The 27,314-nt window shown below is 39.9% G+C and overlaps 2 protein-coding genes across 2 annotated transcripts in view; one reads left to right on the top strand and one right to left on the bottom strand.

Annotated features, from left to right (window-relative positions):
• Positions 1-299: 299 nt before the first annotated feature.
• On the top strand, positions 300-4,816 carry LOC106121072 (BTB-domain-containing protein pipsqueak). The gene is made up of 10 exons (XM_013316563.1): positions 300-777; positions 918-1,029; positions 1,527-1,604; positions 1,770-1,934; positions 2,009-2,111; positions 2,191-2,321; positions 2,430-2,607; positions 2,699-2,978; positions 3,077-3,173; positions 3,353-4,816. Exons 2-10 carry the CDS (start codon positions 919-921, stop codon positions 3,593-3,595), a joined length of 1,386 nt encoding a protein of 461 aa, XP_013172017.1. The 5' UTR covers positions 300-777; position 918; the 3' UTR covers positions 3,596-4,816.
• A 2,489-nt stretch (positions 4,817-7,305) lies between these two features.
• fz2 (frizzled 2) overlaps positions 7,306-27,314 on the bottom strand; it is a 103,035-nt gene continuing 83,026 nt past the window's right edge. The window contains exons 4-5 of the mRNA XM_013316978.1: positions 9,248-9,465; positions 7,306-8,733 (exon numbers count right to left, since the gene is read on the bottom strand). Of these exons, the coding sequence (XP_013172432.1) occupies positions 7,306-8,733; positions 9,248-9,442 (1,623 nt within the window). The 5' untranslated portion in view covers positions 9,443-9,465. The remainder of the gene's footprint in view (positions 8,734-9,247; positions 9,466-27,314) is intronic.

Here is a 27,314-nt window from a genome sequence, read left to right as displayed (position 1 = left end):
AAGGCGTTTGTTTTTATTTCTTTGGCGCGGAAAAAAGAAGGAGCACGCGCCCGCCCTGCACCTCCTAAACATGCGCCACGCGGCGACGCAGAGCCGCCGCCGCGTGCCGATTCACTTTCATTTGCGACATCCCGCCTCGCGAAGGTCACCGTGCAGCGTGCCAGGAGCAGCGAGCGCGGCCGTAGCGCGCCCGCCCGCGCCGGCTTCCGCCCGCCGACTACACTAGGTGAGTCGAGTGACGCGTTCCTCTCCTTCGTGACGGTTGCATCGTCTTCGTCCGTAAGACGTGCCCCCGCGACGTGTGCTTCAGTAGCCGACGACGGCGAGAGGGTTGACCGCGGATCTCAAAATGTACCGCTCGCCTCCACCTTCGCAGGTGTTGCCGAATCGTATTATACTAGAGTGTGACGCCCACACGGCATTTCGTCTCGCCTAAACTTATCTCGGCAACGGTTAAACTTTTGAATTCGCGGCAACTTAGGGTTTAAAAAGTTTAAAATAATATAACACTGCGATATAATTTCGACGGGCGGGAAAACAAACAAAATTATAAAAGGCCCGCGTCCGATTGCCGTCGAGCGAAAGAGATGGAATCGAGTTTGCACTCCTCGTTTGTGCACCAATCGAGAAAAAATTCAATAAAGCCCGCTTCCTTTTGTCTAATTGCCTATGTACACCTACTTATAATACGGACCGTGCTCGCGGCTCGCTTCCTGCGACATTTCGAGGAAAAAATGGAGCATTGCCCTGTTGTTTCGCGCGAAGTCGATTGTTCAAGTAAATATCTATCAATTAAATATCTTGTAATTAATTATATTTCAAAGATAAACTTTGTAAAGAACTCATAGTGTTGTATTTAGGGTGAATGCGATGTGCTTTTGGTACTTTACTTAATTTAATTATTGTGTTATATTAAGAATGCTGTGTCAGGAAATGCCCGGCTACGGAGGTTACGAATTTAAACGCGAGCCGGCGTCCGAGTGCGACGACAGTAGCTCACAATCTGCACATGACTTCTTCTACCATCAGGTATCTACTATCAATTTGTATTGTGTCACAAAATATGAATTTAATTAACTTTTTGGACATTATTATACTTGTGAAGTGATATTAGTGTACTTATACGGTGATTTGAATACATATGGTATGGTTAAGTGGAGCGATCACTTTTCAAATCAAGTGCCAGGTTCAAATCCCGTGCTGGAGAATGACTGTGAATTGAAAGTTTTTGAAGGACACAAAATTTAGAGATGTTACTCATTTTATTTATTACTTTTCTTCAAATATTTGTTAATAATTATAATAAATAATAGAAACGTATCCAATGTCGGCACTGCCGCTACATTCACAATCATATGTTGTGGTCTCAGTATTCTGTCATCTATAATCATCGTAAATTATATTTGGTTATTTAACATTTTTATAAATACATTTTTAATTAGGTACAGTTTAGGTAGAGCTGGGACTAATGATGTCTCGCAAGATAAACATTATCCACTGTTTAATTACGGGTGAATGTGTTACAGTCCACCCCGCTGCTGGCCGCCGTGAAGGTGGACGCGGCCGAGCAAGATGTTTCCTCGCACGTTATGCATCACTTGCAGGTATTCAATGATAACCTTGAAGATTATACATCATTATTTAGGGGACTTTCTTGCCGTCGCATTTAATATGCTTCTGCGTCAGAACGTGCAAACATGGCAACTTTAAATCTTTGTCAAGCAGTCTTTACTGTTCCATTATCTCTGATGTGAGAATGTTCTGTGCAGGTGGGTGTGGGTCTGGAGCTGTGCCCGCTCACACCCGCAGCGCCCGCCGCGACGCCGGTGCGCGCGCGCCGCACACAGCACGACGCGTCCGCCTCGCCCGCCTCGCCCCGCTCACCACACGCCGCGCACTGCTTCGAGACCCTCGAGCCCGCCCGCGCCGACACAGTGAGTCCTAACTATAACTGTGTCATGACGCGTGTGCAATCAATCCATGCTAATCATAAATTATACATTCGCAGGGCACTACACTTCTAGATCGTCACCTGAGGTTGATCGCGGACTCCGCGGAGCCCGACCTCATGCCTCTGCTGCCCGTCAAGGACGAACCGCTCTCGGAGGGTGGTGAGTACAAAACTGCCTTCATAGTGAATGTGTCAGGAGCCGGTACGCAACCACCGTCATTTGTGGCGTTCACTCGCAGAGCAGCAGGTGCCGAGCGACGAGACGAGCTCGTGCGGCGGGGACAGCCCGCCCGGCCCGCGCGCCTGGGGCCCGCGCGACATGCAGCGCGCGCTGCAGGCCCTGCGCGACCGCCGCATGACCCTCACCAAGGTAACGCATCGAATGTACCGCCGCACTCGTTAGGTTGCTTTATAGTCGCATCGGGTACAGTCGACTTGTATTTTCTATAAAAATAATGACGCGACTGCGGGTCGGCAGGCGTCGGCGACTTACGGCATCCCGTCGACGACGCTGTGGCAGCGCGCGCGGCGGCTCGGCATCGACACGCCGAAGCGCGAGGCGGCCGCGCGCAGCTGGGGCGAGGCGGAGCTGCTGGCCGCGCTCGCCGCCCTGCGCGCCGGCACGCTCTCCGCCAACAAGGCCAGCAAGGCGTATGGTACGCGTCCCCCCCCCCGCACCGCGGCCGGCGGCTCGGACATTGCGGTGTATCACGTGCGATGTGTGTGTGTGTGTCTGTGTGTGTGCAGGTATCCCGAGCAGCACGCTGTACAAGATCGCGCGGCGCGAGGGCATCCGGCTGGCGGCGCCGTTCAACGCGGCGCCGACGCGGTGGCGACGCGGCGACTTGCAGCGCGCGCTGGCCGCCATCCGGTGCGGCGCCGCGTCTGTGCAGCGCGCCGCGGCGCAGTTCGGCATCCCGTCCGGCACGCTGTACGGCCGCTGCAAGCGGGAGGGCATCGAGCTGTCGCGCGCCAACCCCACGCCCTGGTCCGAGCGCGCCATGGCCGAGGCGCTGGAGGCCGTCGGGTGCCGCCCTTTATTTTAATTCCAAATCGTTATTTTGTCCGTCAGTTTAGCGCAAAGATTCTTTCTATGTTAAAAAGAATCGTTTGTGTAAATTTCAGAGTGGGTCGGATGTCCATAAACCAGGCGGCGATCCACTACAACCTGCCGTACTCCTCGCTGTACGGCCGCTTCAAGCGCTGCAAGTACCGGCCGCAGGTACGCCGTCTTCTGTCTCTTCTGTATTTAACTTTAGCTTGTTTTTTTAAGTTTTAATAGATTCAAACGAATGTATTATAACATTTAAATAAACTACGTACTCAATTTCTCTATTTCGGATAAGATAAAAGTTGTTTCACCTCGCATTTGATTAACTTCCAAGGACTTATCCCTTCCAGTGCGTGCAGTACCAACAGTCGGACGCACAGAATTACGAAGTAGATGAGCAGATGCAGCCGAGGCGGGAGTCGGCAGGTTGGTGTCCGGTGACGCAGGCGAGCTGCAGCGGGGCGGGGGAGGAGCGGGGCGAGGTGGTGTACAGCCAGCTGGTGGGCGAGGCGCACGGCGTGCTGGAGCACTGGCCGGACTGCGCCCCCGCGCTGCTCCACGCGCCCGGCTACAGCGGACTCGCCACCAGTTGAGGTCGACACGTCGCCCACGTAGTATAATAATACAAAAAGATGTAATGAAAGTATACAGTAAGTTGTCTTACAAAACTGTACTACGTATTTGATACACTCGGTGTGTAATTTACTTTAATTTAAAGAACCTGCTTATTGATCAGTAGCGCGATGTCGAAATCTTTGGGTTTACTTTTCACATTACATTTTTCCTATCCGTCCATGTTTTTCACATATTACGTCTTCTGGATGATATTTAATAGGTCATTATAAGTATTATTCTTGTATTCTATTTCTCTTAAACTCATTATGTTTCTATCACTTTTTTACAATTTCATGTAACAGTGGCGCCATGTGACGAAATCAATAACTACAAACAGCGCCATCTATCTGTCAGAACGACAGTTGTAACGACTCACAACAACTTACAACTGCATTATGAATCGAAGCAATAATGTATTATTTAGAATGTAAATAATTTCATATAATCTCGCTTAGATTGTAAATATTGTGAATCACAGACGTACAAATATTTTTGATGTTATTATTTTTAGTTATAATTGCGGTTATATACAATTTGTTTATTTGGCGTTTTGACCATCATTATTAAGTAATAAGACCTAAATGATGTATGTAAACTTTCAATTTGTAAGAACATGACGCTCGTGTGGTTAGTGAGATATGAATTCACATCATTTCTATATATTTGTGTGAGTGAGCTAGTTCAATAAACATGTACTGTGGTTTACATATGAAGTGGTAAGCTGTACGCTGCGTACAGTTGTCGAATTGTTCCGTGCCATGTTTAGTTTAGAAAATGTGCATTAGTCGGTGTGAATGTTATAAATCTACTAATTAACTGAATTTTGACAATTTATTTTTCATTCTGTCTTCAAGTAACAAGAAGGCCTTTGATCACGTGTCATCATTTTAATTTTATCAAACATAACAATTTATAAATAGAATATTTGATATTTTTTTTAATGTGTAGCTTACATTAGAAACCTCTACTTAATGCAAAACATTTTTATGACAAAATTTAGATTTTTCAAAAGTAAAAATATGCAACGCAATAAATTTGTCGAAAATTTAACGAAATACGTAAATATGTGATAGGATAAGTTTAAATTTGTCCCCGATGATGTTCGGATAATTTAAGATTAATAAATATTTTTAATAATAAGTTTATTGAATTATTTTAAATTTTACGTAACGTCTTTCAAAAATTCATTTCAAGTAACATCATTTCATGCTATTAAGGAAATTTTATTTACCGTTTGTGGTAGATTTATAATCTGTATCTGAGTTGTGATATTATCTGCAAGATATTTTGCTTTGATGTACTAATTATGTATTAAGATCTTTATTCTTGTTAATTGTGTTATTTTGTATTTCTCTCATTTCATCATTTGTATCATGTTCAAAATAGCAATAATGATTTTATACCCGTCATTTAATAAGTGATATATGTATGAAGTACTTAATTATATGACATATAGACTTTGGATGTTATTTTTTTATTCCTATATTACACATATTTAGGGGAATATTCAACAGCAGGCAGCGGTCCGCGCGTGCGGCGGTTTCGAATTTAGGTGACCGTTTGTACGTTTTCCACCTTAATATAAGTAAATAAATAAATATAAAATATCACCATTTAAATTCTGCGTTCGTGGGAATGGTAATTTGTAATCAAATAAGACAGCAGATTATTTGTACATAAAAAAGTCGATTTATTCATTATCTACATTTAAGTTATAAAATAAATTACATGATGATATCTGCATTTCGGCAGCGGAGTCTTTTTGTATAATTTTACATCAAACTTTTCGTACAACAAAACAAAAATATATAGTCGTGTGATCGTACGTTGTACTTCATAAGCCACTAACATATTATACAGATAATTAAATTAAAACGCATTTACATATTTGCAAAGAGTTTGAGCTGCCATTTTATGTCAAATAATAAATGTATGAAATCTTCATACCTATCTATAGAATACATTACGTAGTTTCAACTACTCGTCAACAGTTTGTTAGCCGTATACAAATTTAGCGCAGCGCCATCTATTAACAATTTATTAACATTAGTCGAGTTACTCACTAGATGGCTCTGATTACATTTCCCACATTACACATCAACTCGCCGAGAATTAGCCATATGTGAACGATCATTACAAAAAATGTCTATACAAATTAAAAAGGACTAATAAGAGATGAAAGAAGCACTACGTCTCAACACACATCAGTAATTTATTTTATTATCTATGAAAATTTCTCAAAAATGGCAGTGACTATCAGCATTATAGAAGAATCGATCTGATGCGCGCTATCTTCAAAGAATTTGATGGCAGACGAAAAACTACATATAAAAATCTATACAAGAGACATTCAAATTGATTGAAGATGGCGCCACCAGACGTCGGAATAAAACATCTTACTGATACATGTGGTCTAATTATTTCTTACAAATTTTGGCAAGATTCAGTTTGTCCATTCAACCGTCACAAACATGTTTGTGACAGTTTGTCCATTCAACCGTCACAAACATGTTTGTGAAGAATGAAAACAGACGTGTGTATGAATACAGAGGTATCTTAGGGCTAAGTGGACATATTCTATGCATATTTCGCGTGGTTCCATTCCTAAACCCTACAGCTATATATATTTGACATAGACATTCAATAATTCAACAAGAGATTTTGTCGGGGGAATGATTTAGTGTAATATTGTCTGTAAACATATTTACATTTGGAATATACATTTGTAAATCAGTCGAGGCTTCGAATCGAAGACGGTTACATGCCCGACGAGTGGCGACAGAGCTGACAGCCAATATAAATTATCTCTAAATTAAATAGATCTTTATTTTAATTAAAAATAAGTTCTGTCAGCGCGTTCGCCATTCGGGAGCAGTTTTGTGAAACGATGTTATAAAATGTAACGAGGAGTACATTTCCTCCGAGACGTGTGAGCTAACTCTACAATACAATGTTCCGCCGCGAGCGACATCTCGCGGTTCGATAGCGAAATACAAAGGGAATTAGTAAGATTAATTTAGAGCTACCGAGAAGCGATGCGGGCGAACCTCCACACTTACAACTAGTTACGTATATGATACGGCCGCGGCGGTTGCACGACTAGACGCCGCGGCCGCCGCGCACTGCGTCACTGTGACACGGCGCACTGCGTCACTGTGACACTGCGCACTGCGTCACTGTGACACTGCGCAGCTGCACTTTTACACCTCTACACTGCACTTCCGAAATTGTTCGGGTCGCTTATCACAAAGTATCAAACGTCGAGTCAGTCTGTTTCACGTTAATGTTCAATGGCACTACAGAGTTCGGTTTCTTTTGTTCACAAGATGGCGACACTGACGTCGCGTTCATCACAACGCCACCCCGACATCCGACCGAGCTGCCTCACCCCCCACCTTAACTGGCAACTAGTCAATGATAAAGTATATATTTGAAATTCTATCTGCGACGCCCCTCAAAGCAAACAGTCTACGTTTTATGAATTTCAGAAAACTTTAGGTATGCGGTAAAACACCATCGTGATGTGGCCGAGTCACTAGACGGGGCCGTAGTCGGACAGCGGCTGCCCGGACCGCTGCGAGGGCGCGACGGGCGCGGGCGGCGGCGCGGGGGGCGCGGGCGGCGGGTGCGGCGGGCCGAGCGGGGGGTGCGCGGCGGGCGGCGGGGGGTGCGCCGCGGGGGGCTCGCGTCACACGCCGCCCTTGGGCAGCGCGCGGTGAGGGGCGCGGCCGCCGCGCCACACGCGCCGCCAGGACTCCAGCGTCTTGCCGGACCAGATCCAGACGCCCGAGGTGATGCCGACGGCGAGCGCCATGAAGTACTTGAGCATGAGCGCGGAGTAGAGAGGGCGCGGGCCGCAGGCGGGGCCGCACGCGACGCGGCGCAGCCAGCCCGCGCGCCCGCCCGCCTCGTACGCCAGGCAGCCGATGACGACGCCCGCCGGCACCGCGTACAGCACGCTGAACACGCCGATGCGGATCATCAGCTTCTCCAGTTTGTCGGCTTTGGAGCCGGCGCCGATACCGCCCTGTCGTTTGATCACCGACCGGATGCGGAACAGCGACACGAAGCCGGCCAGCAGGAAGGTCGCCCCGAGCGCGAAGTACACGATCAGCGGCGCCAGCACGTACTTCTTCAGGTTCTCCGGCGAGGAATTGCCCACGTAGCAGATGCCGGCCACCGGGTCGCCGTCGACCGCGCCCGCCAGCAGTACGGCCACCGTCTTGGCGGCGGGCACGAGCCACGCCGCCAGGTGGTAGTACTGCGCGTGTCCGGCGATCGCCTCGTTGCCCCACTTCAGTCCGGCCGCCAGGAACCACGCGAACGACAGCACCACCCACCAGATCGAGGAAGCCATGCCAAAAAAGTACACCAGGATGAACACGAGGGTGCACGCGCTGGGCCCGTTGGCGGAGGTCTTGATGACGGCGCCGTCGCACGCGATCTCGTCGTGTCCGAGCACGAGGCGCGCCAGGTAGCCCAGCGCCACCATGAAGTAGCAGGCAGAGAGGTAGACGATGGGCCGTTCGGGGTACTTAAAGCGCTGCGAGTCGATGAGGAAGGTGGTGAGCGTCATGAGGGTGGAGATGGCGCAGAGGCCGCTCCAGAGCGCGATCCATACGGCCGCGAACTCCTTCTCCTCGCGCGAGAAGAAGGGGCCGCGACAGGGCGCGGCGCAGTTGGCGAGGCCGGGCACGCTGGCGTTGTGCGCGCGCACGCTCACGAGCGGCGCCCTGCACGCGCACGCGCACTCCTCGCCGCCGCCCTCGCCGCCGGCAGCGCTTTCGCAGTTTTTTGGATCCTTGCAGGGCTTGTGGGGGCGGCGCGGCGGCGGGCGCGGCGGCTCCGGTTCCTGCGCGCGCTCGTTCTCGTCCATGCACAGCTGGTCGGGCTCGCCCATCTTGGGCAGCTTCTCGCAGGCCATGCGCTCGGGCCACTGGAAGCCGTACTTCTGCATGAGCGGGGCGCAGCCGGCGCGGGCGCGCTCGCACACGCTGCGGCACGCCGGCAGCGGCTTGGCATAGTCCTCGATGCAGATGGGCGTGTACACCGAGCACAGAAAGAACTTGAGGTCCGGCGAGCACTTGATCTCCACCAGAGGCCAGTACTGGTGCACCTGCAACACGCACACATACGCTATTACCATTTTTACATTCCATCAACACAAACCTCTATTTACACTTTCTTATCGGACTGTCTAACCTAAAAAATTGTATGAATGTTTATTATGTCGTACATTTTTTCTCCATAGTGTCATGTCTGTACGCGGATTGAGTTCAGGGGCAAATCTCCAAGTTGGATAATAACAGACAGATAAGATAGTTTCCACGCAAATATAAACTGATAACATTTGATAATGTTTCATTTAGTTTATAACATTCGGAAACATTCTTTACTGCATAACTCCCTGGTACAGAGTTGTCTCATATTTCAAACTTTGACAAAAAAAATGTTCCGGTAACATACATATTTATATGGAACTTTTAACGAGCCTGGTGAAGGACATGTTATTTGACTATTGGGGATAAGGTCAGCATCAAAGGTATTTCTCTCAGTATCGTCAATTTGAACGTTTGTTCATGACATTTTATGGTCTTTATTAATATCTGTAGTTGAAGGATTGCACCGACCTCGAGGCCAGCCTCCTCCTGCGTGTCGTGGTCGAGGGCGTTGGGGAAGGAGGTGAGGTTGTAGCCGATGCCACGGCACATCGGGATGGTGATCTCTTCGCAGCGCGGCTGCTGCAACGCGCTACAGCCCACCAGCCAGCTAAACGCCGCCAGCGCCGCCAGCGCGCTCCACGCGCACCGCACGCCCGCAAACATTGCGCGCACTAAGCTAACCGCATCTGGAAATAGACATCGTAACATTAAAAACAATTGCAACTAACGATTTAATCAAGAGACATACAAAAAGTACCCTTAACCGATTTAAATGAATAGATGTAAAAGTGACAAGTTAGGTGTCCCTAAATTCAGTCCATTAAAAATTCACAAGGTCTGCCTACCCCATAGTTTTTCTGGCGTAAGTGGTATTTGTCTAAAAATGTTAAGGTTAAATCAACCAAGCAGAATTCGTTACAATCTAGGATCTATACAGTATGTTTACAAAACATACTAAATGGGATGCATATACATACATAGTTTACGTGATGACAACTCCCTAAGCCAAGTCAAAAATGGACTCTTCAAACTGTGTTACTATACATTTATGGCATATAATTCTGAACCGGTACAAAAAGGTGCGATTACATTGTAAAAATCACGAGCCAAATATAAAATCCGTGGCGGCGGCCGGCAATCCTTCCGTCACATTCACACAATCTTTTGTTCTGATAACTTATCATACTGATAGTGAACTGACATCGACAACAGATAACACCGCAATATACACCGTACTACATTGTGATAAGGCTGTCTATTGTGCGGCGGGTACAAGAAGCCGGGGAGCCAGTCGAACCCGCGTTCGATTTACGGAAGCTATATTCGATCAGTAATCGCTTTTCAAGTGTTATTAGGTGAGAGGCTTCGCTGATGCATTTCACTTTTATTGTGTAGTATCGTGTAGTTCTAACGATCTTTCTAGCACTTGTATTTATAAAGTTATGTAAACTTTTTGTTTTAAAGAAGCGAGCTTTATTTTATTAGACCTGTGACTCCTAATTGTAGAACTTTATCGTCACGATAGAATAGGAAACTAATAAAATTAACGATGGCAATAAAGCAGATTACTCGAAATAGATTGAACAAATAATTCGTAGTTGTACTCCATAAAAAGGGGAGAATAAAACGCGTTCGGTCTCCGTGCAGAGGTTCGTCGAACGTTGGATGGAATTACTTTAGTTTAAGTTAAATACTACCATTTATTTTGGGTCAAGCAAGCGCCCGGTGGATGTGCACCAATGATTAGCTTCCGTACCGACGCGGTACCATCACTTTGTACCTAATGCAACGCAACTTGTAAGTGCGATGAGCACTTACTTAATAAAAATATAAATATTATAATTTCGGTAATTGCAGCAATATTAACACTCTTCTTGCTCTGACCTCATGTTCTTGTTTTCATTATCTATGACTAACAACGCTGTGATGGACTTAACCTATATAAATACAATTCATAAGACTTGCTATTTAAAAAAAATGATACAATTTTTTACAAATAACTAAACCATGTCCTATCTGCGTAGCATGATATGTGAGGGAGAGGGCGCCGCGAGGCGTCGCCTCCAAGCGCCGTCTAATGCGCTCTTAACGACACGAGCCATCGACACGGGCTATCGACACGCGGCGTAGCGTCCGACACATCGACACAAGCCGTCGACACGAGCCGGAAGAACCCTCTCTGTGGTTACAGACAACTTTACAGCGCGACAACAATAAATCTTGCCAATGTTAAAACCACTAAATGTATGCTTTACACAGATCTCTAGCATTAACCAGCTAATCTTAAGAGTATTTGTGGAAACATTTGCTAACGGTAATGTCCTCATAAAATGTAGAAATGTTGTGTTAAATAGCAAGTTGTAAGTAACATATTTCCTAGACAACTATCAATTATATTAGCGAGAAGAAAAAAGGACACGAGGAAGCGAGCAATTGTCTCGTTACACGAATGATGTTCTGATGGACTTTGTCCACGATGTCTGCAGGTATAGGACACATGAACTGTTCTACTCACGCCCTACTTAACCGTCTACGAGTTTGTATTACGGCAAGATTAGTTTAAATGCTGTTCTAACGCTTGAGGAGCAAAAGTTATTTAGTCAGAACTAAGTGGAAAAACAAGATGCACTAAATGTGAATTCCATTTTAATTCTAGTATAATATGACGTTATTAAATGCATTAAAAGATTATAAGTGTCGTAGAATATACATAAAACGAAGTGGGCAATTAAAAGAGTGCCGAGTCAGTGTGTGATATAACAAGCCGCGGATGTCGAGACGAGGTACACAATGCCGTCTTTACTTCTTACAGAATATTTTAACTAAGACGCGGCCCCGCTTTTTGTCGCACTCAAAACACTACGCGACTACCTTTGTGTCTTTTTTGAAAGTTTAAAAGTTTCGGAAGTGTCCCAGTGTCTTGAAGAGCGCTGAGCGAGACCGGAGAAAGGATCGAGTTAAGTATTGAAAACAAAAGTTTGTTAATTAATAAAGGTTCTTTAGCGAATTTTAATTGTACGATACAACTACTGTTTATACGTTTATTTATATAATAAATTGTATAGATATTCTAAGAAACTTCAAGTTATTAAAAAGCAGATGCATTTTCGCATAGTTTTAATGCTTGTAGGAAAAAGTAAAGCAAGTTTGAATCTTTACATTGCTCACTGTATTATACGAGTATGAGACGCGTGTGTTGTAAAAGTCCTAGTTTCAGTAAAACATACATTTGTACTCGTAACATGTGCCTGTGCTCTAATGTTGAACATTGCAAATTGCACTCCCCGTGTAAAACACACAACAGTACGGGAATATAAAGGCGCGCACACACCTGTGAGATCGAAGCGAGCGACCGCGGTATCAATTGATCGAGAGCCGATAATCGGCATCAACGTTCGCACAATCAACAACGCGTTAATGTGAAAAATTCACAATTAAACGCATTGCTGAATGATTCAACGAAAAGTGCTTGTTTTGACGCGTTAAATATTATCAAGTTTGTAAACTATGAAAAGTTATTATAATTTATAAGTTATTAAATATTTTTGTAAGTTGTTAAGCGTATTCAATATAAAATTAAGACGGCGCAATACAATAACTTTGTAGCGGTTTAATTTATGTTAACATAAAAGACATAATAAAATGCTTTTATCTCTATTATTTGTTGAAGACGTGGGCCAAAGTACACAGCGCATAACCGTTATACTTTATAACATACGTTAATCAGTTTAAACTCCTCCCCCTCTGTATAACAAACAGTGAATAAACTAAAACTATTTACGTTGTATTTAGAAACGTTTCAATTATAATATAATTATCTGGGATATAAAAATAACATGCACAAGATTAACTTTAAAAGGTTTCTGTATAAATAGTAGATTATAAATAAAGTTTATACCGTAAATGAGGGCGGGAAAATGTGTTGTAACAGGATAGAGACAATACCGCAATAGATAACTTGCAAAGCTTCTTGTATCAATAAAAGCAATGTGTTTCTAGTTTCGAGGAATATTGCACGGCCTATGCGCAATATTTAAAAGATTACGAAGCGGATAAGTCAATACAAAGAAAGTCGTGTCACAGGTTTCGACCAGATTTCTTGAGCAGGCGTATAAATACTGCACAAACCCTAGATAAAAATATACAAGTGTGAAATGAAGTAAAGATTAACTCGCTTGCAGTGTGGCCACACCTCATCTTGTCATACTTGGTCGCGATTGTTCTGGTTCAGTGGAAGCAGTAACACTAATTCAGTACAGTATACTCCGGACGTGAGCGACGTTTTGTCGTTTTGCCTTGTTTGTTAGCGCGCGTGCTCGTTGCCGCAAATCAATGCTATTTTAGCCTTCGATACGGGACCGCTGCCAAGGAATTCATCCGTCATCACTCATACTTCGACTGACAATGTCGGTTCATGTCAAGAACTGGTGATCTTGTACCCGATAGGACATGGATATTAATAAGCTCTGAATTCCAAATTAATAAACATCTCAGTTATGTAGCTTTATAAGTGACAATTATAAGTGTGAGCAAAGAAAGCAATTGATTGTAGAGAGGTCACTGTCACGCAGCGGTGGTCTCATGCGAGACAATTGCGCATCAATTAAACACATATTAATAAGTATTTTAATAATAGCGTCTTACTTTACGCACTTGGCTGGTGCTAAAGTCGTTAAACTATTATATTTTTAGTAAAACCATAAGCAAAAGGTTAATAGAAAAGCTGTACGAGGGTATGTTTATCTTTTGTCACTTTATCTCCAATAAAAGTTTGATTTTTTTTGTATATAGATTTCTGCTGATATTTCACCGTAGTAGTGATTCATCCTGCATCACAGCTGCATTTGCAGTGCATCCATGTAGCTTTCATTCAAGTGCTGCGAGGTGGAACACCAGTGCACGCAGCGGCACACATCACCGTATGGAAACGTTGACGAATGCTGGTGCGAACTGTGTCGCCCGCGTGTCGCGAGGTTGACGCCCGATCGCTTGGCTGTGGGCCAACTGATTAAAAGCTTATAGACTGGAGCGTGGCGTAAGGAGTTGGCGAGAGCGGATTTATATCAGTTGTAAGGGATTATAATAATAGCATATTTAAGTATATACAATTCCGCCACATATGTTATAGTTTAAATTAAAATTTATTTTCAGTCATTTAAGTTCAAATTTATAATTTTGCTGTAAATTATTCGCAATCCATCTACGTATGACTAAGATTAGCATGTTTTATTATTTTCATAATATTTATTATTATATTAATTTTAAATTTATCGCTGACTCCTTGCGTTTGTGGCAAGCACGCATCTCGTTACCGCGCTAATGAGAGTCCGCACAAACGCGCGTGCCGCACGCCTCGCGCTGTGTTATCCGCCCAGTGTGTCGCCGCCTTTATTCTCACAAACTACTATATTATTTGACGATATTTGGTGATGATAAGTTACTTTAACCTTCATTAGTAAATTGTTATAAACCTCCCAGACAATAGAACTAAATTGTGTTAAGCCGACAACTTAACAGTCTGCGGAAACTTCGCTATGAGGTATCTTTAAGATATTCATATAAATAAACTTAATAGTCAAAGTTATATCTAAATACATGTAAACAGTTGTTGTTTGTTATAGTATTTATATGGAAATAACAAAGTTGACAAATGACACATGTTTTATTACTGAGAAGTGAGCAGATGTGAGCAATTCTCTTGACTCTACCTTACAAATATAGATACACACAAGTGCATTTAAATTGTGTTTACATATCTCGAACAACTTATACATAGGACGAATTATTACACAAATTTTAATCATTTGTTTCATTTATGAAATGCATAAAATTTTACACAAATGAAAATTAAAGTTGGGTACGAAATATTTTACGCGAATTGAACACGTGTTAACATTTGTGGTTATGTAAAATAAAAATTGAACACATTGTATTTATTGACACTCATGTGTATGTGACAGTGCGTAACTTGTGTGTCATGATGTCATTCAGCTTGGGAGGTCACATTAAATGATATTATTGCATACAAATTACAAATAGACATCTAAATAGAGAATGATTTATGAATCACGTACAGATACGTGATCTGTAAGTGATACAGGTTTAGTATTAAATATCAAGTATGTAAGATTCGTAAAGGATTTTGGTGAGCTTTGATTCTTCGTAGATTTAGTTTATACAGGTATTAAAGTTATAATGAAAATTGAGTTACTCATATTTAAAATTGGCGGACCAAAGTTATGTTAGAATATTTTAAATGTTTTATTAGTGATAGTTTTTTTACGTTTTACGTTATGTTACTTTTTCAAATTATTTTACGATAAACTTGTTGATGAAAGTGCCATTGTACTATCAGACTCAAGATGTGAAGTAACTGTAAATTTCATTTGTATAATCAGTCCGTGTATGTTATGTAGTATGGTCACCCTCTCAGTTGTAGGGACCGCAGCAACCGCAAGGTGACGCTGTAGTGTTGTTTACGACGTCGCCCACAACACGGTAACGTAACACTAGAAAAACACAACCTAGCCATTCGTCGGTTTTATGAGATTTATAAACCGGTGCCGGCGGATCTAGATTTTAGAAAAAATAAAGTGTTGTCATACTACTGTGAAACAGATGGTACGCTGTACTTACACCTTTTTGCGGATAAGGAGGTGTTGACAGGCGCTGAAATGGCCGTCCTTCAAAGAGCTCTCAACAACAGATGTTTGACTGATAGGGGAATGAATATTGTTGCTTTAAATGTATAAATATTGGTATATTGTTGTAGATTGTAAGTAATCTTGTGTCGTTATTTTTAAAATTTGTATTAATAATTTTTGCTTTTACAAAGTTAAATTGGAACTAAGATTAAGACGCGCTTGAATCAAAACATCGCACTTCAAAGCTAACTCTGGATAACTGGAAATGTAAGTTGACATTTTAAATAACAAATCGCGGGACGAAGGCGCAGACAAGGGCGCGGGGCGGCGGGTCGACATCAACCCCGGGCCTTCGCCCTCGGGCGCACAGTAATCACCTCCATTGGGTCAACGTTTTCTTGCTCCCGCCAATTTTACGCTTCACAGATCAAACTTGAGCTTCTCGCGGCCTAAGCAACGAGAAATGGCGGGACAAATTTGTTTTTATTCTTGAAAACTTATTTCTTCTTAATTAACATAGGGCATGGTTTAGTTTCGTTGCCTCAATTGCTTAATTTGCACTGCTAAGAAAAGGCCAGCTTTAAAGTTGGGGACGAATGAAATATAAATTTACTTTTTACAATCATGCTGCGTACTTAATCGCAGACTACTTTGAATTTTCTTACGATTTTTAAAAACATCTTCAATCATCTTAAAAACATTAAGAAAGTTCTTAGGAAGTTTTCTCGCTGAGTAGTCTTAGGTTAATCACCTTTGAATTAAATATAAGCCTAATTTCAATTATGTAAAAAATACTAACATTGTATATCTAAGTTTAAATACATCTGTTGATTGCTTTTTTTTAAATGCCAGAAAGTTTCTCATTGTATCCGCCTTGACATTTTTAGGACAAAAAACGAGAAACGTAGAATGGTCGTCAAAATGAACATTTAAATTTGTTTCATAATTAGATTTCTTTTTGTAAGAGGCGCCGTAAGCAAATCCCGACTTGACAACTCCTAGTCGAGATGACCGTCCCGGATAACCGGGTTAGATCCGCTCCCCCGGGCTCGGACCCGGATTAAGCTGTTTTTACCTTTCGCCCTATCTCCGGGTAGGGAATTAGTCTTAAGTTTACTGCGACTTGTTCGCGAAGTTTTCACGCGGAATCCTATTCGAATTGGAATCCCAACTTGATAACATCTCGGAATGTTTAATGTCACTATACCCTGAGGTCATCTGTCGATAACCAGTTTAATTACTTTAGTATAATAAAACTTGGACCAATTTTATTGACGTAATAAGTTTAAATATATCACCTGAGTTTTCCCACAGATAATGTAAAATGAAATGGAAATGTATAGAATATATTGTCTTAGGTAGTAATTACGTGGCTGCTAATTATATGTGATTATATTAACTTGGTATTGGCGGGCTAGTGAACAAGGGCGACACATACGGACGTCCGGCGCGGCGGGCATCACACTGACCTGTCTATACACACAATACGTCTTTGTTTCGTGTTTGTACAATTAAACACAACTGCACAGGATGCATTACGTGCTACCACCTCACTTATAGACGGGATGTGTTCATATAAAATCGACTGTTATTTAATCCTACTGGGCGTTTGTGAAAAATATTTTTATTGAACAATCAATTTTCTTGAATTCTACTTCTTAGAACTAAGGTGGACATTTTATAAACATTTATTACATAGTAAAGATACTAATAAAGTAAAAAAAAAACAAACAATGTACGATCACGATCCCTTCACTAGAAATGATGACAATAAGTGAAGAAGATACTTTTCTAATAAACTTACCATAAAACAGTAAACATTAGACAAATAGCAGATAGAGTAAAAAGTTCCGGATAAAACAAAGCGTGTATTGTTTAGTAAATATGTACAAGTACTTTTACTCGTACCTGGGAACATTGTGCGCGCGGGGACAGAAAAGGGCAAGCGTCGAGATTGTTTTACTGCACTCATTTAGCTTTACAATTTCTAATATAATAGCTCTGCTTCTATTGTCACCTTGTCAAAAATACGTTTACATTGTCACAAAACATTACCGAAATGTCTTTCTCTATTTTAGTTTAAATGTTAATTTTATTACTATAATATTGTGTTGTTTCCTAAACAAGTTAGAAAGCAAAATTGTTTCAAGGACGCGGTTCGAAGAACGAGTTTACAACGTCGCCGTATGTCAACTCATATTTAATTTTATTAGAACTCGCTTGCAGTATGATACGATAGTATCAAATCCTATAGGTATCACATTATGTGAGATGTTGTGATGTATAGCTGACGCCCGCGACTCCGTCCAAGCGGAATAAAACAAATACAATTGATGACCTATGTGTTCTTCCAGACTACGTTCTACAACTATGCCAATTTTAGCGTGATCCATGTAGCCGTTTTAGAGATACCTTCAAACATCCATCTAAACATTCGCATTTATAATATTAGCAAGAGTAAGTAAGATATACACACATGTCGATGATCATATGTTTTTTTAATAAGTACACGTGTACTCAATAGAGAATTGTTTGGATACCTTGTATCGGGTTATTGCGCGTACAGTTGACATATCGAATATGGGTATGTGGCTGCATCGGGTGTAACGACATCGCTCGCTCGCAGCTCCGCGCCTCCATGCGCCAGACACGCGTCTATTTCGGTTTACTGTTGGTTTGTTTTTATCTCGTCAGTTACCGAGAACGCACGAGGCTCGCTTTAACTAAATACCAGTGCACCGTGTCCTGTAATCGATCTCTATGTGATCGCAACTTGCGCTCGCTTCGTGGAATTGCTTCAGCTGTCTTATACAAAAACGAAATGCTAATATAAATTGTCCGTGTCCCTAATCTTTGTATTTAAATCGATTTAATGACTACTTATGGAATTATTTTAATGCACTTAAATAGGACTATATTCTATATTGACTATTTAAGAGCACCAATGAATCTAGACCACCACCACAACTATGAGAGTCTAGACAAAAATAAACAAAGTGTAAAGTAATTGAGTGACGTTTAAGAGTTTTCATCTACATCGAGTTATATTTGCGTAAAAGTAATGACTGAAGCGCTCCCAAATACCACCGTTAGAAATGTCATTCGCTTGTATTAGGAGTTGGCCCTTTTTTCCCTATCGGTCGGTCGCAGGTAAGCGGGAGAGCATGATTTATAGCCCGCTCGTTTGCTCAAATAATCGATCCCTGGCGAATCGAGTGTATTAGCCGATTATGACCCTTACAGCAGATGCAAGAAGGGCTACTTTGGCATGTTTCTTTACCGATGCATCGCTACGTAATGGTGCTAACGAAAATACTTTGTGCATTGTTGCTCGGGGGACAAATATTTGGACAATAAACTCTCATAAATTTGACTTAAAAATTGCTTGTGATAATACAAGTCGATTATAATAAAGTTTATGAGCTTTATTTTAAAGGCCTGTTGTTTATAACTGTATCACTGGAATTTATATAAATGAGGTCTTACAAAAGCATGGCATAGTCGGAAATAAAAACAAAAGTAGAACTGATTTGAATAAAGCCGATGTAACAATTGCTATTCCATAAACTACTACACTATTGAGATAAAACTTTAACTCAAACGAAGACTTAAAATCTAGCTGCAACAAAAAAATTAAAACGTGCAGAGCGCGAACAAAAAGCATTGCCTTAATTTTGCCACAGACTAAAAACTGCGTTAAGCGTTTCAATTTCCCGTTATTTCGCTCACAAAGCACATAACGTACTGGCTGAGCACTAATATTGCCAGTTTAGATCCGCAGGGGAGTCCTCCCTGATGACGTGACTTGGGTTTCCCGTGGGGTGGAGGGCGGAGGGACTCCCGCGTGAGGGACTCCGCGCGAGGGAACGCCTGGTCTCCGCCGCTGATTACCTGCGCCTTTAATCGAAACACAAAGCTTTTGAGCGCATCGTTAATTAGTACCTAAGCTTACACGTTATTGACATCAGCCCCATCAATGATATACCGACAAGAATACAGGATCATGACTAATCTAGACTAGAAAAATATCCCACACAGAAAGTAGCAGTACCTTTTGCTTTAAATGATACGTCTAGTTTAAGGTAAACGAAGACTAGATTGAGTCTTTATATGTTTGATTTGCATCAGTTACTTAACAGTGACGCCGGTCAAAATATGTTATGGACTAAAAGGGGACATTTCAGATCAAATAATGCGATTTGATCATCATCATCGCATTCATGATGATGATGAATGCAATTTATTTAATTCGTAACTGAGTAGCTTTGAGATATGTTCTACTTCTCTATTTGTAAGCTAATGTCCGCTCAAATCGATTAAGTCAACATTTAGTACAGTATAGAAATGTTTAGAGAGCAAGATAAGTCACAGTAACATGTAGTATACTTGTAATAGCCTCGCAATATGTTGGCGCGGATTGCGGTGATAGCGACCGATATCTTATCGCCTTGTACCGAAAGAATCTTTATCAAGTTATGAGAACATGTTTGTGACTGCTGTAAATCATAATGCAGTTTTTATAACGCTTAAATGCATTGTAATTGATTTGATTCCGTGTACAAAAACCATTTAGTTTTATTTTGTGTACCAGTACGGATTAATTTTATACTTCTATCAACACAAGCTGTTGCTCGTGAGTCCGTCCGAGCGGAAGAAAACTTAATAAGTAGCCTATGTCCCCTTCCCGTCTATGTTCTATCTCTGCCAAATTTCAGAGAGATTCATGCAGATGTTCTAGAGATATGATACTTTTAATGAAACATGCACCTATCCGTCTAAACATTGGATACATTTAGTGCAGCGAAAAAGCGTGTTGACCACAATTAGTTCTACTGCAGTTGTGTATACTGTGACGTGTTCAGTGTGTCTCGATATCTGTGATCGATGAGGTCGGTGTAATGACGGCGCGCGATATCGACGCTATGATTTATTATCGCTGCCTCTACTGCTGATACTCCAGCACACAGCTAACAAATACAGATTGTCTTCATTGCTTATAATGTGGATGTGCAGAGAACTTTGAATGTTTAGCGTTACATTATCTAGTGTCGCTTTCTAATACTAGTACGTGGTTAAATTGTCATAGTAGTCAAGGTAATGGTTAAACTTTCACTATCAAGTCCTGTGACATATCAAATGGAATATGTAGCAACAAAATTAACAGCACCAAATACAACTTTAGCTTAAAAAAAACTGATTCTTTTTTTAATTTAAATAAGATTAGAATAATGTTTATATCAACTGATATTTTTATTTGTTCTTTTTGATTGTAACGTACTAATATAACCTGTATAATTATGAACATTAAAATGATTATTAATATATTAGGGCAAGTATTCGAGTGAATAATCTCGGAGAGCTATTATCAGTGTGGAGTAAATCCCCGGGGCGTGTCGGTGCGAGAGCAAGCGGATTAACGCCGGTGTTAAGTTATCACTAATTATAACTGATTACATCATCCCGAACTACACTGCATGAGCAGGATTCTTAACACGTGAAAATCGTGGTGGCAATAAACCCTTGTCTATGAAACTTACACACTAACTGCGCGTTTCCGAGACCAAATTCTCCGTTTAAAACATATTGTTATCTCTAGTTTGTTACAGATAATGACGGGGATAAATTTGATCTCCGAAACATACGGTAAATCTACTTTCTTAAACACATTTAAATGCGTCGTTAGAAACCCGCATATTATTATTTTGGGCAAAGACTAAAGTTCCTAATACATTGAACGTTAAAAAGGTACTATAGACCAAGAGATCGTAAATCGTTACGTTATTTACATTCGCTTAGTTATGGAACAGCTGGTACAAATGTTATTCTTTGACCGCACCAGCTGTTAGAAATATATAAAACAATAGACTTACATAACACTGTATGATCAATCATAGTTAATGTTTGTAAAACAATGTCATATTGACACAACACTGTTAGTTCCCTCCATTCGTTACGGCTGCACTGGGATACTACTAGTCTAGTTATTTTATAAACATTGCCAGTAAACGCGTGCCACAGCTTATTGGCCACTTGACTCATAAGTGACAGGTGACAAGCTATGTACTACTCCGTTTATATCGCTTAATTTATAAACGTACAAATAAAATAATTTGCATTATTAGTTGTAATTCAGGTTATTTCAAAACTGTTTCTTTTGATATAATTGATTCAATTAGTTGTCTGAATGTAAAAATGTATCAATGTACTTTCATAATAATAAAACATTGTATTAGTTATATAAATTGGTAACATTATAGAAGCACATCGCGGTGTACACAGAGAGACACGATGCTATTTATCAGTGTTATTAAGAATAAGCTATACACAATGGCGGCGCAGCGGGCTATCGCGGGGGCTCGTTAATTTTCATAATACAACCTCCGTGGAGATCCACGGGAACATTAGTAAAGACGGAGAGAAGATTTTAGTACTACTGGTGAGGGTTTTAAATGTAATTCTACTGATAGTTTGACTGTTTGACTGCAGTGACACTCATATCACTTTTGCTTTGTAAAAAAATATATTCAGAACACAATTAAGAATTGTATTTACATAGTTGTAAACGAGTGATAAACAGAAACAGGGACAAAACTATGAAATATATCCGCATTAGCGCGTCAAGTACCAGGGCTGCATAAACGGCGTGGTGTTTACGTAAGCGGCCAACGAGTTAATCACCTATGCCGGGCTCCGGTTGCGCGGCAACGGGAAACACGTCACTGGACGCAATGTTATATTAATATGATATTAATTTACTTGTATTTACGTATATTTGCAGTAATAACTTTTAATGTTTAAATGAGGTAACACATATCAGTAACCAAGGTTACCCGGAGTAAATTAAACTACTACCATGGAGTTTAGAAAGTTCTGGAAGTTTTCGAGATGATCAAGAAGAAACACTTGGTAATCCTTGAAGGATGCCTACATTTAGTAGTGGATGGCTCTTGGGTGTCGTTTAGTCATTTCGCAACAACGTTTTGTTAACACTCGTCATTATGAATTTTAAGCTTTTTACCATACATTTTTATTCAATGGGTTCAACATTAAAAAATTACATACTTAATTTTTTTTTTCATAAAATTTAACATCCTATTTTATTAATCGTTAAAAAACTCGACAAATGCGAAGCACTTGAAAAATGAAATTTCATAACCAACCGGTAACATTTGAAGGATTAACATGCGTGAGTGAATTGAATGACGTTTTTAAAAAAAACAGCCAGTTTAAAAACATTTTATGTTGCACAGATAACTTTTCGAGTCGGAAATACTCGTGTAGAGTAGCTGCATAATAGAGTGGGCATTATGGCCGCACCGAAACTGTACTGCATTGCTCTGTGCATGCGTGTGGGGTACTGCGTACAGTTGCGTGCACTGTAACAACTTGACTCTATTCACAACTATTTACTACTTGGACGTACAAAGTACCTACATAAATATGTTACCGTTCAAGCTGTTCCTTAATAAATAATTAACTCGAGTTGTAAAATAGATATTTTCATGCTACAATATTAAACAATATTCTGTTTTATTTTCTAACATTGTCTTAAAAACCCAGAAACAAAGGATAGTCATATTTTATAAATGTCTATTTAGCAAGCTAAAAGAAGCAGTAAAATATAAATGTGCGCAGTAAAACAGGAAAGCTCCTGCCCATCAGGTAATAATAGCCGTAACTACGGTAATTGTTTGGCCGGAGGTCCGCAGCATCCGAGGTGTTAACTGCGTAATGTACCTCTCCACCTCACTTAAGGACTTTAATTGCCCTAGAGTCTAGACATATTTAAAGATCTAGATAAATACTGTGAATTACATACAGAACTTGCTGTAAAGATTTACCGTATAACTGTTTAGGTATAAAAAGGTGATTATTATCAATAAGGCTAAGCGTCTTTTATCTGTAACTAATTTGGATTAACAGTTACTTTTAGTATTAGTTACGGCGGCTTACATTTTAATCCAAAATTCTTTTCAAGTACAATTCAAAGAATTCAAGGTTACAATTTCATATCATTATAAACATTTTCACGTTTTTTTTTATTTAACAATAATCTGTACAGAATTAAATGCAAATTATATAATTTTTAAGACTATGGAATTGATATAAGTTATTAATTTATATTTTGACAATATTAATGTTGAATTACAGAAGTACGCGGACTACGTCGCCGATGCAAATGAGATGCGGTCGCTCCGTGGCCGAAAATGTACGCACAAATTTGTGTATACCCTCACAACTGGCCGCCAAACATAAGCCCAGTGCCGTGTGAATACATGCACCAAATATATTCCGATCTCCGGATAATCCTCTTAAAAACATCCATTGTGAATAAAGAAAAAAATAAATAAATAAAGAATAAAAAAATATAATAAATTTTATTATTTCATATTTAATAAAGAATGTCAAATTTATGGAGATATTTAAGTCTTTGGAATGAAATTATTTTGTAATTATAAAAGTTTTTTAATCGTATTATAGTGATTGTGAATGAGCAGTACACATCTAAATCTTCTGATTATATTAGGCTAAGTTAAAGACTGTAAAATATAGTAAGTTTAAAGTATGTTTACGGCCTTGATTTTTTTCTCTTTAAACACTCAGACAAAATTATAAATGTTGTTTTCAGAAATAACAAAAGCCGTCAAAGACTATCCCTATAACAATAAGAATGTGGCAACCCTAAAATCTTGGAATACGGTGTTTGTTCCCCGGCCATCGACCTATGCCGACTTTATATCCGTTCAAATGAGTACTAATTATGTGTAATGCGTTTTACCTGTAATTAGGAGGTGTTAGATAATGTGAAACAGTACGGCATACGGTTACCGTACCGCCGCCGTACAGCCGCCGCTATTTGCTCTCAGAGCCCACCTCTTGCTTTGCTGGGAGCTCGCACACATTGAACAAACAAAGAAAACCTACGCTAGGGTTGATATTATAATGATTTTTTAATCATTTTCGACGCAAAATTTCACATATAGGATTGACAGAAAAACTAAGACAACTTCAGTGTTCTACAAAGTGTCTTTTAAGTCTAAGTTATATTTTCAATAAGCATCTTATAATAAAAAAAACATCGGGTTATTACTAACTTACTTCAATGTATTTTAAACCTAGAAAAATTTCTACTATTCTTTCTAATTTTTTAAATCATGTATTTCAGTCTTTTAGTTATAGTTAAGGCAAAAATATTAAAGCGACACTTTAAATTTAATCTTTAAAAGTTTTACGACGGTTTCGTAAAGAATTTTTATAGTAGCCTTTTTCTACTAAGGTTGCCCATTTAGTCCAAGTTTGGTATTACTCGAAACATGTTAAACGTTTTGCGAATAACCCATTAATATTCAACGTTACCCAAGTGTGCTCAGAGTGGCTTGTGAGGTATTCAGCGCACCATTAAATTGTATAACAAAAAGTTTGTGAATAAATATTTAATAAAAAGTAATCGATGATCGTATATTAATAATGCGAGGAACTGGTCGCGGCACACATCTCGCCTTTAAATGATACATTTGTAATGCAAACAGCATCTCTTACTGATCTCACGAATTCATATCTACCATGTTACAGATAGTTTAATGTTCGATTAACAACGCAGTTGTACTTTGATTTTCAAGTTATTTGTACCAAAGAAATAAATTCATATAATTAGTTTTTAATTCAATTAATTAGTTAACTATGCTTCACGAATGTTTTAATATTTCATTAAATCAAAATTATAACAAAATATTTACTTTTGGATTAACAGATTAGTGATACTTTTATTTTGATACGATTCAAGTTCTGTTTTGTTCTTTTTTAATGAACTTCCTTAAATAAAATCTAGCGACTAAGACATGTCCAGAGACTACTTTGCATTGAGAACATAATCCCTAAGCTGTGACTGGATGGATTTCAATAATGATTAAGGGATTAAGAGTAAGCAATTGTTGATGACAGAAATCGGGCAGGTAAAAATGAGTGTAGGAGTCAGGAGTGTAAAGGTGATGGTACAGAGGCAGGAAAAGGCAGTCAGGAACCAGGAGGCGGTCGTAAATACGGCGTGAGTCAGGCGGGCGAAACGGGCGGCTGCTCGGCGGGCTATTTTAGACTCGCGAGAAAGTGCATCGCCGAGGAAGGAACCGGACAGCTAAGGCGGCTACTACATTATGCGTTTATTGTTAGAGTTGTATAATTTAATAAATAATTATTATTGCCCTGTATAAAGCAAGTTGATTGTCTTTTTGGATATTTCTTATGTAAGATACAGACAAACAGATAATTTTTTTAACATAATTAAAAAAAAATGAGCTGTTATATAAGTCTTCAATAATTTTGTCATAGTACAAGAATTTTTGCGAACTATTTATTTCAGTTATTAAAAAGACAAGATATTGACCAGGAGAAATTGGTCATTAATTTTAATCGAGTCGAATGTGTGTCGTCGGCCTTAAGTGTATGTTTAAGTTCTGGGGATAAGGTGGCGTGTGCGGGTGCGATGCGCCGAGCTTACGATGCGCACCTTTCAAATATTTTAAACAATCCTGGCCACGATCACTTGTACAATGTGTACATTGTACATGTACTGATGTACAATAATGTACATTGTACATAGTGTTGTACAGTTAGCAAAGTTACAGATCACTAGGTATTATGTAAATTGCCACTTTTATTAATCGGTGACAACTTGTGTTTGTTCCATATGTTGTTTTTTTCTTAAATTTTGTGTATATGCCAGTTGTAATCTATGTATTTGTACACATGTTTAAATTAAAAATAAACGATGATAATTTATGTTAATAGTTATCAATAAATTTGAACATTTTTATATGTTTCTGTTGAATGTAAAAATATTTGACATTTCTCAGAGTTTGTTATTACTTATTCGTAAATCAATTCACTTTATAGCAGGTCAATAACTTTGAATCATGTTTTATTCCTAATCTTAACTTGTTTTGACAAAATTTAAAGTGGACAAGTAATTTTTTTTTGTTTTAATTTAGTAATGCATGTGTTCTCCTTCTAGAAAATAACTAGTAAAAAGTTTTACTGCCTCTTAAAATTACACAGGTGATATTTCTTAGTTATCGCAACCAAAATTATTTTTCCACCGTATTTAAAGTTACAATTCTTTATTTTTACCAGTAATTTTGTACCGGAAGCTAAGCACTGTTGAGTTCAGTGGGAGTTTATTTCTCGCCTGCCGCTTTTGCATTTCCGGTTAATTTTACCGCCAAGAAAATTATGAATTTCTTTTAAATGGCTAACGAGACGAGACTCGCCTGCCACCGCCACGGACTGACATTATGAAGGATAGGCCGTTTTATTTTAACAACACAACTGCCACTACAACGACAGATTCGTAATTGGAACAATTTTCAAAATGGTTTTAATCCGGCTACTATCCCTTCATTTTGTCATTAATTATTACATTTTTCAGTGTTATCCTTCAGTTATCCTTTATCGCATATCCTGACTATTTATACTTTTAGTTACACGTAAAATTAAACAAATAAGTAATTATTCAGCGATGAATTAAATATTACTATGTAATTGTATTTGATAAGCATAATATTTATATTGAATTCAAAGCACAAATTATAACGTAGATTTATTATTTTACTTAACGTTAACGTATTGTTTGTTTATTAATAAATTTACGTTAAAATTTATACTAAAATATTTAATGTATTTATTTATAAACAAAGTTTACAATTTAAAAAAAAAATTATACACGGTAAAAACCATTTAATTTTTAATTCGCTGATTCTCAAGTATACATTTGCATAATGGTTATAAATAAGTTTTTGTGATAAAACCCGTGTAAGATGCAGGCAATAAAATGAATATTGAAAACAAATTCCGCGACCTGAAAATGGTGGCGCGGCCGGGCTTGTCGTGGGACTTTC

This window comes from Papilio xuthus, unplaced genomic scaffold (genome assembly GCF_000836235.2).
Source record: "Papilio xuthus unplaced genomic scaffold, Pxut_1.1 DF826945.1, whole genome shotgun sequence".
NCBI classification, from domain to species: domain Eukaryota; kingdom Metazoa; phylum Arthropoda; class Insecta; order Lepidoptera; family Papilionidae; genus Papilio; species Papilio xuthus.
The sequence above is the reverse complement of the archived record's forward strand: the minus strand, read 5'-3'. Positions and strand labels throughout refer to the sequence as shown.

Bases quoted from the DNA above. Each gene is read 5' to 3' on its own strand.
- LOC106121072 (XM_013316563.1), top strand. From the start codon at position 919: ATGCTGTGTCAGGAAATGCCCGGCTACGGAGGTTACGAATTTAAACGC. The intron at 1,935-2,008 runs GTGAGTCCTAAC...ATACATTCGCAG, and splicing joins AGCCCGCCCGCGCCGACACA to GGCACTACACTTCTAGATCG. The intron at 2,112-2,190 runs GTGAGTACAAAA...GTTCACTCGCAG, and splicing joins CGAACCGCTCTCGGAGGGTG to AGCAGCAGGTGCCGAGCGAC.